At 39.7% G+C, this 12,056-nt stretch overlaps 1 protein-coding gene and 1 long non-coding RNA gene across 3 annotated transcripts in view; one reads left to right on the forward strand and one right to left on the reverse strand.

Moving 5' to 3' along the window:
* The window catches only part of LOC102672617, a 32,837-nt gene that overhangs the window by 6,621 nt on the left and 14,160 nt on the right, over nt 1-12,056 (forward strand). The gene's annotated exons all lie outside the window — the stretch shown is intronic.
* Nucleotides 1-12,056, reverse strand: part of LOC102678069 — a 23,894-nt gene that overhangs the window by 3,486 nt on the left and 8,352 nt on the right. Inside the window, exons 2-9 of the mRNA XM_031510317.1 lie at nt 7,724-8,068; nt 7,182-7,580; nt 4,775-6,726; nt 4,422-4,683; nt 3,470-4,180; nt 2,939-3,385; nt 2,290-2,799; nt 87-770 (exon numbers count right to left, since the gene is read on the reverse strand). Of these exons, the coding sequence (XP_031366177.1) occupies nt 87-770; nt 2,290-2,799; nt 2,939-3,385; nt 3,470-4,180; nt 4,422-4,683; nt 4,775-6,726; nt 7,182-7,580; nt 7,724-8,068 (5,310 nt within the window). The remainder of the gene's footprint in view (nt 1-86; nt 771-2,289; nt 2,800-2,938; nt 3,386-3,469; nt 4,181-4,421; nt 4,684-4,774; nt 6,727-7,181; nt 7,581-7,723; nt 8,069-12,056) is intronic.

A 12,056-nucleotide genomic window follows, 5' to 3' on the forward strand; every position in this document is an offset into this window, starting at 1 on the left:
AGCATCTTTACAAATTCTTCCAATTATCCAATTATCGTATTAAACTCGTCTATAAGCATTGTATAATTATATTCTAATCTCGTCACCTTTTTCGCGCCGGTAGAATTGTCGCTCTTCCATCCAATCTTGTGCAAATCCGCCATCATCAATTGCTTCATAGAACTCTCCACCTCGCCTGCCACCGTCTCCTTGCCGCCAGCGTCAACCTCGCTTCCGTTTCTTTTTTCTTTGATCGCCGACGCGCCGTCGGTGATGGCCGTCACCCTCGCGTTTATCCTCTCCGTGTGATCCTGCGTTTTCATACCGAACATCGTGGTGCCCATCAACGTGGACTCGTCCTCCTCCTCCTCCTTCTCCTTCTCCTCTTTTTTCTCCTCCTTCATCCTCTTGTCGTCCGAGGAGACGATCAACGTGACGGACGACACTTCCGGCGGAGCGGTGATTATATCCGGCAGATCGGCGTTTTTCGAGGAGTCGTCGTTGGACGACCAAGCATGGCCACCCTTCGAGGCCTCCACCGAATTCACTTGATTCGACGAGAAACTCGGCTGGAACGAGGTCCTCGTCAGTTTCGTGGACCACTGGCTCTCTGCCCCGTAGATGTCCACCGTTGTCCGACGATTGTCGATGGCCGCCGACGTGCTTGTCCTTGAAGCTTGGCTCGAGTATTTCCTTGGCGCGTCGCTGGCCAACTGCGCCTGATCGTATTCGTCACGTTGAACTGGTTGGGACGGGTAGTTACCGAAGTTCAGCATGAATTCTGCCGGGTACTGCAATTTGCGATAAGTTTTAATTAGGTGGAAGTTTAAAGCTGTGCGGGAGATATTGTTATATGAGTCAGAATTACATATCTTAAGATAAGAACTTTGTTTTTCTTTGAAAATGGAAAAGAAATCGATTATTTTTTTATCTGGATTATTAGATGGGAAACTTTGTGCGCTGCAAGAAAAAAATCTTGGGTTATAATATTCAATACTTTTTGTTTGTAAAAGTAATGAATTTCTTCTTCTATCTCTCTAATATGTGTATAAGAATTATTCAATTTCAAAAAAATTTTTTAGAGATATTTTGATCTTGGTGTAATCTGATTGATTACAGTATTTTTCAGTTTTTGCTTTTTTTTTTCAAATTTGTCGAAAGAAAGTATTTTTAATTTTCTATCTAAATCGATCGTTGTTTGTTGCTTTCTTCTTTTAAGAGAAGCGTAATCTTGTCTGTGAGCATTGTATATATTTGAAAGAAACGAGTTTTCTTTAAGGGCAAGAACTGTGTACCGAGGAAGAAGTAGAGTTTTTAACGAGAATTGCTAGAATTTGCAGTAAAATTCTAAGATTTAAATTATATATAAAAAAAGATTAAATATCGTGGACAATTTAATCGATATTGTCGTTACAATCAAAAAGGAAAAATATAATAAATATATCATCTGTTAATTTTAAAATTTCCATTCCTGAAAATGATAAAAAAGTAACGATAAAATTTTCATAAAAAAAAATATAACGCGCCAATTATTTTATCACAATCCATAAACAAACCATAGCCGATAAAAGAACTGGTAGAAGCCAGGAATTGGAACAAGAATAGGTCAGAAACAAGAGACTGTATTGTGTGTACGAATACCAGTGCAAACTGTGCTCGAATTTCTAATCATACCTCAGATCGACCCTCGTTAAGGTCCCTTCTAATCCACCTAACTATTGTTCGATACAGTATATACAAAGTGGAACGGATATAATAGGGTCGTAAAATCAGTCAAGTGTTAAAGTAAACATGTTCCGAGTGTCGAGACAAGCGTATTCATGACAACTATGAATTTCAGACGACGATCTGAAATATTTAATATTTTATATCTTTTGGAATAAATATTTATATTAATAAAAAATAAATCGAACGTGCATGATTAATCAAATTTCAATTATATATATAATAAATGTATATAAAATTAAAATCATTTTTAACTTCATATATATCTTATAAATCCTTTTGATTCGTTCACATTTTTTAATCCTTACTTTTAGAAATTTTACTTTTCCTCGATTAAGTTACAAGTACATCCTCATTAAATATTCTTTTCAATTTTTTTGATTTATAACTTTATCTCATCGCTTCCAATCATAATTGGAACTTTTAGTTTTATACATCCCTTATAAATCCTTTCAATTCACATTTTTTGATTCTAACTTTTAAAAAACTTTATTCGAAGTTACAAATATAACATTCTTATTAAATACCGCTTCCAATTGCTTTTTTGATTCATAACCTGATCGCATTGTCTTCAACTGTACTCACGTTCTCGCTAGAGGTCTCGTAGAACTGTTGTCCAGTTGGATTACGCGCACCATCGGAGAATTCTCCGTTGTTATTGTAATTATCGTTGTACACTGTCTGTTGATGCTCTGTGGTTACGGCTTGTGGTCGTATCGGCGGATAATTTTCGTCCAATGGCAACTCGTTATGCGCCTCCAACACGGATTCGGTTGTGCTCGTGGTGGTTACGCGTTTTCTACCGGGTCGACGAATTCTACCTCTCACTCTGATCTCTTTCGCTTCGTCCGGCCGAGACTTCGATTTCACCGTGTATATCATATCGTCAGGAAGCACCGTGGCAACAGGTATTTTTTCGGTAGTAGTGACGGCTTCCATAGTCGTTGTAGATGGCGGCACGGTTGTCGCTTTTACCGATGGACGACGATTGGGAGTTGGTTGATACTTTTGACGATTTTTCAACAGCTGTGATTGCGGGGGACTCGATTCCAATGCGGTTTCATCCTCGTTTGGTAGCAGTGATTGCTGAGGCACCTGAAAATGAGAGAATTTTGCTTGTTCGTTTCTTATGAGAACTTTCTTTCGTTTCGTGACAATTGCAACAATTGATGGTTAAATCTTTTTATAATACGACTTCCTCGTTTAAAAAAAAATTTTTTTTTTTCAAAATCACCTCTGGAAAATGAGGTCGATACGTGATCGGTTGCTGGAATCTATTGTCCTGTACTGGATGTACAGGTCGGAAATTCGGTGGTCTTATAAATCCATAATCGATGTCCTCTTCCGTTGAGCTGATCGTAGTGGTCGTGGTAGATGGCGGTGGTGTTGTTGTGGCGACTAACCTTTGCTGTTGCAACGCGTGGATCTTAATGTACTCGTTACCATCGGTCTGAACCTGTGATCCGTGACTCGGTGTACGAGATCTCGATCTACTTCTCTGTCTGCTCGATATCGTTCGAGAGGAATCGTTTACCACGTTGAAACGAACATACTCGTCCTGCGAACCTTTGTTCCGAGTCTGAACCGAAGGCTCGTGATGCAAACGAGTGCCTATACGTCCTCGTACTCGTTGTCGAATTATCACAGGAGTCGTGCTTGTCGTCGGTGTGTCGGTTGTTATCTAAAATCGGAATTAATTTTTTTTACAATTTCTTCTACAGAGAAGTTTCCAAAATCTATTAGCCAATAAATCTATTAGCCTTACATCTAGCAATGGAAGTTCCGTGGAGGAGAGTGATAACTCGTAATCCTCTTGCTTATTCTCCGGCAACGGGATAAATATCGGCTGCTCGTTAGGATTATTATCGATAACACCGGTTTGAATCTTCTCGTTCTCCACGTGATGCAGATTATCTTGTCCAGTTAAACTGTATTCTGGCTGCGTCTGCGGTACGTTCACGTTGTAGACGGACGAGTAACGTTGCTCTTCCGATGTTCTCAACCTTGTTGGATCAACGGTGGTGGATATCGCATAATCGCCGTTCTCTACTTTTCCATCCAACTGATAATCCTTCGTTCTCTCAAGTAATCTTTGATCCAACGGCTCTCCGCTTTGAGCTTGATAATTAAATCCATTCACTGGACTCTTTTCTATATTTCCAATCTGTTCCACGGTAGATCGGTAATCTTCTTGAATCGTTTGAGGATAACTTTGACTTCTTGAATAATCTTCCGAAATTACAGCGGAACCGTGATTCACCGTGACGTCGTGGAAAGATGGATAATTTTCGGTGGTGCTGACAGTGGTGGACGGATAATTCTCCGGGGTATAGTCGTTCAGATTCGACGACGAATCGAAGTGACGAAGATTACTCGAGTCTGGTCCCGTCTGTTGGATGAAACCGTTCGATGTCGGGGGATTCGAATCGCTGTGGGAGATGGTGTCGTACGATTGCTGCGTCTGTTTGTTCTGAACCTATTTGCACGAAATATGTTTCGATATGTAAGTCGTATATGTATAAATCGATCGAAATGCAAGTTTCAATAATATTTTATTCCACTTGACAGTTACTATTTTAAAAATATCGCGACGATGTTTTTGACGTTTTATGATATCCCTGATATTAGCAAATTTCGATTGATTTATCGTTTAAAGTTCTGAACTATAGCTACGTAAACAGTTTATAGACAATCATAAATTCACAAGATGCATGTACCTCGGATTGCTGGCTAATCTTATCTCGATTCCTATATTTGTGCGTTCTGCTCGTCGGCCTCCTATGCTCCCCGTTATATCTCACCGTAGTCTCTGGAATTTTCGATTTAGTTGGCTCGTAAACGGATTCGTGATACTCTTCTGTAGTAGTCGTGAATCTAGATCTGGATCTGTTGTACGGTCTTCGATTTCTATCTACATTCGTTCTGCTCGATGGAGTCGTTTCGGTCGTCGTTCTCGGCCTCGTGGAAACTAGTCTGCTTCTAAAAATTACCAATCAAATTTCTCTCTTCCTCTCCTTCTCCGACCATTCGTTCAAAAATCAACCAATCGCGGCGCGCAACGCCTACCTACCTTTGTCTACTGCGAGGCCTATAAGTGGTCGTGGGTATACGTTGAGTCGTAGTGGTGGTCGTAGTTGTCGTGCTGGTAGTGGTGGTATGGAGTTTCGCCTCGCTCTTGTCCAACAGCGAGTTGACCAGACCAGGGAGGTGAGGAGAGATCGCCGGGAGCTCGGCTGGCAAGCTATACTGCGTTGGCCCAACGGAATCTCTAACGTCGTTAACGTCACCGCTAGCGATTTCACCGTTGAAACTACCAGCCTGGCCGTTAGAGACCTTTTGCTCGCCATACTGTCCACCACTGTTGTATTTCTCCCTCTGCTGGGCCAACTGTTCATTAATTAACGCCAGTTGATCCGACGGGTCTTGGTGACCGACTATAGTTTCTTCTTTGAAAGCGGGCGTCGTGGAATACGAAACTTCTTCCGCGCGACTCACCGACGTTTCAACGTTGCCACTTTGCGCGGGAATCTCCGTAGTTCTCGAACCTTCGTCGATATAATACTTGTCCTTCCTCGTCGCGGGTTTCTGCTCGTCGTAATAAGAAGTACCGATTACGGAAGCAGGTTTACCGTCGGCGTAAAATTGTCTGAACCTGAATCTGGATCCGGACGAATATCCGGCGGATGGCGTTGAATACGTTTGCTCGTATTTGGGAGTATTGGACGGTTCGGGATAATTTATGGTCGTCTGAGGCTCGTACGAAGGAGTAGTGGAATCAGAGACAGCGTCCAAACCGTCCAAATAGGAATTAGGCTCTATAAGAGGTGTCGGGCTTGGATTGGGATCGTCTCTGTCTTTCGTGGGATCCAAGGTGTTATCCAACGTGTTCACCACCACCGATCCTATATGTGGCGCCGGGAAAGGGATTTTGGAATATCCTGCAGGAGGATCGAAGCTGAGCGGCGCCACGAAGAAAGGCAACTTATCGACCCTCCTCTCCACGCGATTGTGATCGATGGACGACAGGTAGGGAAGATCGAACTTGGCGTAACCCGGTGGGGGATCTAAACTGGTTGGGCCCACGAATACTTGAGGTGTATCCGGGCCAACCGTGTCCAAAACAGCTATCGTCTTCGCGTCCTTCAATATCCTCAACACGTCAGAAACTTTGACGTTGGTTGTCTTCGAGCTGGAACTTCCCATGTATACCGAGAGAGGGGGCTGATTAGGGGAAAGAGTTGTGCTAGCTTCTCTATAACTCTGCTGATCCTGGAAATTAGGCCTCTGTCTTTGCCTGCCTCTGATCTTACTTTTAACCTGTTTAGGCGGTTCCGACAATTGTTGTTGACGATGCAATTGCTGGCTTTGATTTCTGATCAAAGGAAGAGCCTGAGCTTGAACGTCTCGATTCTCGGCCTGCTCCACTCTGCCCTCGTTCTCACGCTCTCGTTGCTGTTGGATCTCCAGTTCCTTCTGCCTCTCCAATGCGGCCAATCTCTCGGCTTCCCTCTGCCTGCTCGCTTCTTCGGCTCGCCTTTTCTCTTCTTTCGCCCGGACCTCCGCCAATCTCCTTCTCTCCAGCTCTTCCAAACGTTGCTTCTCCCTCGCCTCTCGGATCCTCTCCAACTCCCGTTGCTTGGCCAACTCTTCCAACCTCTCCAACTCTTTCTTCTTCTTCTCCGCTTCCCGTTGCCTCTGCAACTCTTGCTCCCTCTGCAGTGCCTCCTGTTGAAGCCGCGCCTTTCGCTCCAACGCCCTTTGCTCCTCGTTCAATCTCGCGATCTCCTTCATCCGTTCCTCTTTCAAAAATTGGGCCTTCTCCTCCCGCTCCATCTGGATCTGTTGCAATATTTGACGGGCAAACGCGTTCTGGTCGTGTCCGATCGCGTCCACGCCTTGGCTCTGTTGCAGTTGTTGGGGTTGCTGGTGCTGACGCAGAGGGTGATACTGCTTCCTTCCACGCCCTCTCTTAGGCTGCCCTCGTTGCGCCAAAGTTTCCGCCGGCACGTAGACCAATTGCACCTGAAATAAAAAGGATATATTAGGACATTAGGGTTGACAGTGTGAAATTGTATATTTTTTATAGAAAAATTCTATGCTTGAATTCTATGATTGAGACATGCTAATTTTCATGGCATCTTTACTCGAGAAAAATTATTATAATACTCGTTTCCTGAACTCTGTGAGTGGCATAATTCCTTATTCTAAGAATTTTCCTTGGATTGAGAATGTCGTTCGTGAAATAAGAAGGGGAGGAAACCATAGAACTCTTGAACTTTGTAATCTCGAACGGAACTTTGCTCTTGATCGTTTTAAAATGAAATTTTATTAACAAACGAACTTTGTAATAAATTTTATTATTATATATTCCAGGAATGGATTGAAATTAACAATTACAGAATTTTAAACCTTTTTTAGCGAAACATAAAAATTTTTGTTCGATTCTTCGGACTTTATATTAAATAACAAGTATAAACCTCTTCGTCTTCGTCTTGGTCACCCTCACTTTGAGACACCAAGCCGACTTGGCTTGATTCCTTTATCTGTTTCGCGCCTTGCTTTTGATTCCCCTCGATCTGTCCAACATTTCCTACGTTGGGCCTCTGTTGCAACAACTGCTCGTTCTTGAAATCCTGCCCGGACAAATTAGCCAATTCCTGAGGTAGACTCGTGTCCTGTTTCGTGGCTGGGTTGGGTGGTCGTTGAGGGAGGAAGTTCTGCGGCGGAAAAACCGACGGCAACGAGTCGGTTAAGGGGAGGGGTGGCACCAGATCTTCGGATGCAAGATCCGCCACCTGCGATTCCCCCAATCTGACTTGATGCAATTGCTTGTCCTCGTCCGCATTGCTGAACCCGCTTGGTACGAACGTTTGAGACTGAGGAAACAAAGACTTCTGTAAATTTCAGGAGAGACTCTTTGAAAAGAATAAACCGAAAAAATATAAATTAATGCAAGAGGTTGAATGATTCTTTCATATTCGAGTTTTAATTTACGTTAAAAATAAAAAAAATATTTTACCTGAAGAAGTTGCTGTTGAGCTCTAAGCTGTTGTTGCAATAGCAACAGCTTTTGTATATTTTCCTGAGTCTTTTGCAGCTGCAATAATTGCTCTTGATATTGTTGTTGAAGGGCTGGCGGTAGAGAGAGTTGCGGAAGTTGAGGCAGCTGCGCGCTTCCGCTCGCCAAACGTCCAGTAGACGGGCCGTTTTGCTCGACTTGAGTTTGCACCGCCCTAGGATTCGCCAGTGGTATCCATTCGCTATTCGAGACCTGTCGCGACCATCTTTCGCCTCGTGTCGTGCCAAATTTCATCGATAAGATCAAACAGACCGATACCGTCAATGTAAGACGCCTGTGCACCGTCTGAAATCATAAAAATGCAATACACGTGTACGGGAGGGGGGGTATTAATTTATTCTTTGGACCAGTCGAATGCAGAAGTTGGTTGGTATACATAAATGTTGATCGAGTTACGAAACAATTTAAATTCGCGTTAGACGAAGCGGAAATAGAATGTAAATTCGCAGAGCGAAACTGTATTTTATCGTCTTACTTAGTCAATTGTTTGTAACTTAATTAAATAAACGAAATTAACGGAAATTTTGTTACAACAACTTTTGTTTGGAACTCTCTAAAATTATCCTACGAATAATATATTATTGGTTTTTTATTACTCCTCTCACTGTTGTGTATATTTGTAAGCATATACTGTTCACTGCTCGAAAAAAGTCTCGCGGGACGGCACAGGGGCAAGAGGGGTCTTTCGCTAGGACCGCCTATCTCCACTTTAAACGCTTTGTTGACAATTCTGACACACACACTAGTAATATATTTAAAATCGTAAAAATTATTTTCGTTTCATATTTTAGCTGAAATATTTTTGAAATTATTTATAGTATGTCTAACTTATTCGTACAATTATTATCTTAATTGTTCAAAATTATATTTATTTATTAAATTAAACTATCCTTACAATTATCGTTACACATGTTTTAAAAAATAAAAAGAATTTTGTATTATATCGATACGTTAGAATTCTTTGAATTCTATGGCTACGCTAATGCATCGAGGTTTAGATACAGATCATCGGTTTGGTTTAATATACGTGACAAATATCATGCTAGAGACAAAAATGCTTGTGAAAATAGACGTTTTCTTCCAAATTAACCAATTAGACCAATATTCTTTCCGCGACAATATTTAAGTGAACAGTATTTAACTTTGATTAGAAAGGAAAAAATCGTACTTCAAAATTATTTTCCGTTCTCGATCCTTTCGATATTCGTTCGAGCAGTAATATAGCAAACGAATGTCAACGAACGATATGCGAATACAAGCGTTGGCCAAACACTTGTGAATGGTATTCCGCGCACGAACGGCCGTGAACGAGTAGTAACATCATTTGTCAGCATGCGCAGTATGATTGAATAGATTTCTGCACGCACGGGCGCGTAGTAAAGATTTCACGTGAAGCGTTTATGATGTTTAGACGTTACTTGTACTCTACTCTCTAGTTCAAGCCATTGCATTTTTAATCCGCTCGTATTTTTTCCATTTTCACAATTCACGAATAATTAAAAAATAGATTATCGGAATATTTATAATAATTCGAAAAATATATTATGGAAAGATGAGGTGAAAAGAAAGAATTGAGATAAATTATTTTCATTGAAAGAAAATAAAATTCGAGGCGGAATCTGATCGTTTTCGTTTCTCGTTTCATCTTTGATGGCAGCTAGGGATAGTGATCGTAAATTGGAATGATCGGAATTTTATGCTTGGATGAAAAGAGGGTAAAAAATATAACCGCAAGTCTTGGTGATCAGCAGGAACTCAAGAGACCGAAGTGTTTTATGACAAACAGTTAGCCACGATTCAATTGATATAACTATTAATAAAACCGCAAACAGGAGATAAAAGAAGAGGGAAAGAAAATACTTTCGCGATATTAATGGAATTTATATAATAATTCGAAGAGAAATTTTCTAATTGCAAAAATTAAGAAAAAAAAAAAATTTATCGAAACTTAAAATTATCGTTAATTTCGTGATCGATATACTCGAAATTCAGCATGGATAAAAATGGATTGTTTCGATAGAAAAGATGCAATTGCACTACTTTATTTAAAAAAAAAAATATTTTTTTTTCACAAAGTAGGACAACCGTAATTTTTATGATTGATGAGAAAGTTTGAATTTATTTTTTTTAGCGTATCTATAAAATGCAATAATAAAACTTTGTAACAAGAAATTCTTTCTCTTTATAAATATATTTATTCCGTAATAATTTTTCGAATTTGAATATTTCGCGATTAATTAAATCTTTCGACGTGTATTTTCGAAGTTTTCAATTCAGGATTGTGCGAGGCGGACTAGGAACTTTATCTAGGTCTGCAACAGTAAAATTAATCAGTGAATGTAGTCGTCCTTCTAACTGCGAACTCGAAAAGTACAAAACGTGGCAGGCTCTATACTCGCATGTTGTGCGCGTTCCTATATGGAAAACGAATACGTTTAAATCTTCATCGAATGTTTTCAAATTTCGAATCGAAGTTAGAATTTTTAATTATTCAACGATACACCAAATACCTCAAATACACGCGTCTATATTTACAAAATAAAATATAGAATCGAAATAGGGAAAGACAAAGAAGTGTAAAAAACGAAATATATATTTTTACTAATAAAAGGAGATTAAGGGTTTTGCGGGGTTAGGGAATGAAAAGAATCGATATTCAATTTCGGCAACGCAAACAGTTTGCACGTTTCCCTTTGTCGCAAGACGATTTGCGAATACGGGATTATACTGTCGCGATCTCTTTTTGATTTTCCACCAAACGTATTTTACGTGATTCGCATTTCCGTGTCGGAGAATCGTAACGTTCACGTAATGTTTGCGCAACTGTTCGTATTCGGTGTTCAATTTTTTAAAGTTTTTCTTTTTTTTTTTCGATCTCGAAAAATTATAAATTTGCAAATTAACGCGCACTTTTTAACGAATTACGTTATGTTACATAAATATATTTTCCAGCGCGATAATTTTTTAATGAACCGTAATTATACAATCGTAAAACGCGATTGGCGATTTCGAAAAAAAAAAGATTTCGAAAACGCCCATTCAAAGCTCGCGTTGCATATTCAACTAACGACCAAAGAATAATCATCATCGTCGTTGATATTATTATATTGCGTGCCGAGATATTCAGAGTGCAACTGCAGCTAACGAACTGTGAACAATTCTGAAAACGGATGGTTTCTAATAATTATCACAGTGTATCTTTCACTCGAGTTTTCGAAATGAGTGGAAACCCTCGGCGAGCAACATTTCGTCATTCGTCCTTTCCATTTTATATATATATTACCATTTCTTCATTTTTCACTTTTCTTATTTTCTCAAATTACCTTACGTTATCGTAACTGTAATTGGCATTCATCTTATTAATCGTCCACGCTTCGAATAATAATTCTCTCAAAGTAAACGTGAAAATAATTTTTCCCATTGTAAATAATTTCGAATTACAATCTATTTAATGGACGAACAATTTGATGAAATAAAGGCCAATTTGGCGTTGCCTCCATAATCATAGAGAGTTTCATTTCTATTTTATGCTTAACAATACCGCATTGCTGAAATGATGGTTGCAACCGTGGTTGGAAAAAATGAGAAAGGGAGGGGGAAATATCGCTCGGTTAAGAGTTTCGACACGAAGTTTATAATCAAAAGAGAGATTACGGATCTCGATCTATCTCAACCAGTCGCCGACTTTCTTCCGTTCGAAAAGAATCTTGCCGAAAGAACGTACTACTGACATCATTCTGATTACATTACATTGTACATTCTCATCGCGGAAGATCGCGTGCCGGACACGGGTCGTGGTCTTTCTGCTTTCTTCGTCATTCTCACAATGGAAACGGGGATTCACGGACTGTGAAATCCGATGTATATACAGTAGGAGCGTGTATTTGCACACGTTCAAAATTTAAAAGAAAAAAATACATATTCGTCGTTATATATTTTGCGTGCCGTTATTAATTATTATATTTCGTGTCGAGTAAAAATAGTAAATGAGAAAAATATCAAAATCGGTCAGATTTAAGTGTACCTTCATTTTATATTATTTTAACTCAATTTATATAGGGTGTTTCGAACAGTACAACTGGAAAAGATAAATCGAAAATATAGGATTTTTCGTTTTCATTTTTTTTTTCTTTTTTGAGAAAGTCTATTACTTTTTTGAGTACGTCTATTATTTGAAAATATGATGAACTTTCTTAGTCGAATTCCTGGAATTCAAACATCCTTATAATTTTTTCTTCCAGATATTCTTTAACGCGATCCTATAAAAAAAAAA

The sequence above is a fragment of the Apis dorsata genome, unplaced genomic scaffold, assembly GCF_000469605.1.
Source record: "Apis dorsata unplaced genomic scaffold, Apis dorsata 1.3 scaffold_221, whole genome shotgun sequence".
In the NCBI taxonomy this organism is placed as follows: Eukaryota; Metazoa; Arthropoda; class Insecta; order Hymenoptera; family Apidae; genus Apis; species Apis dorsata.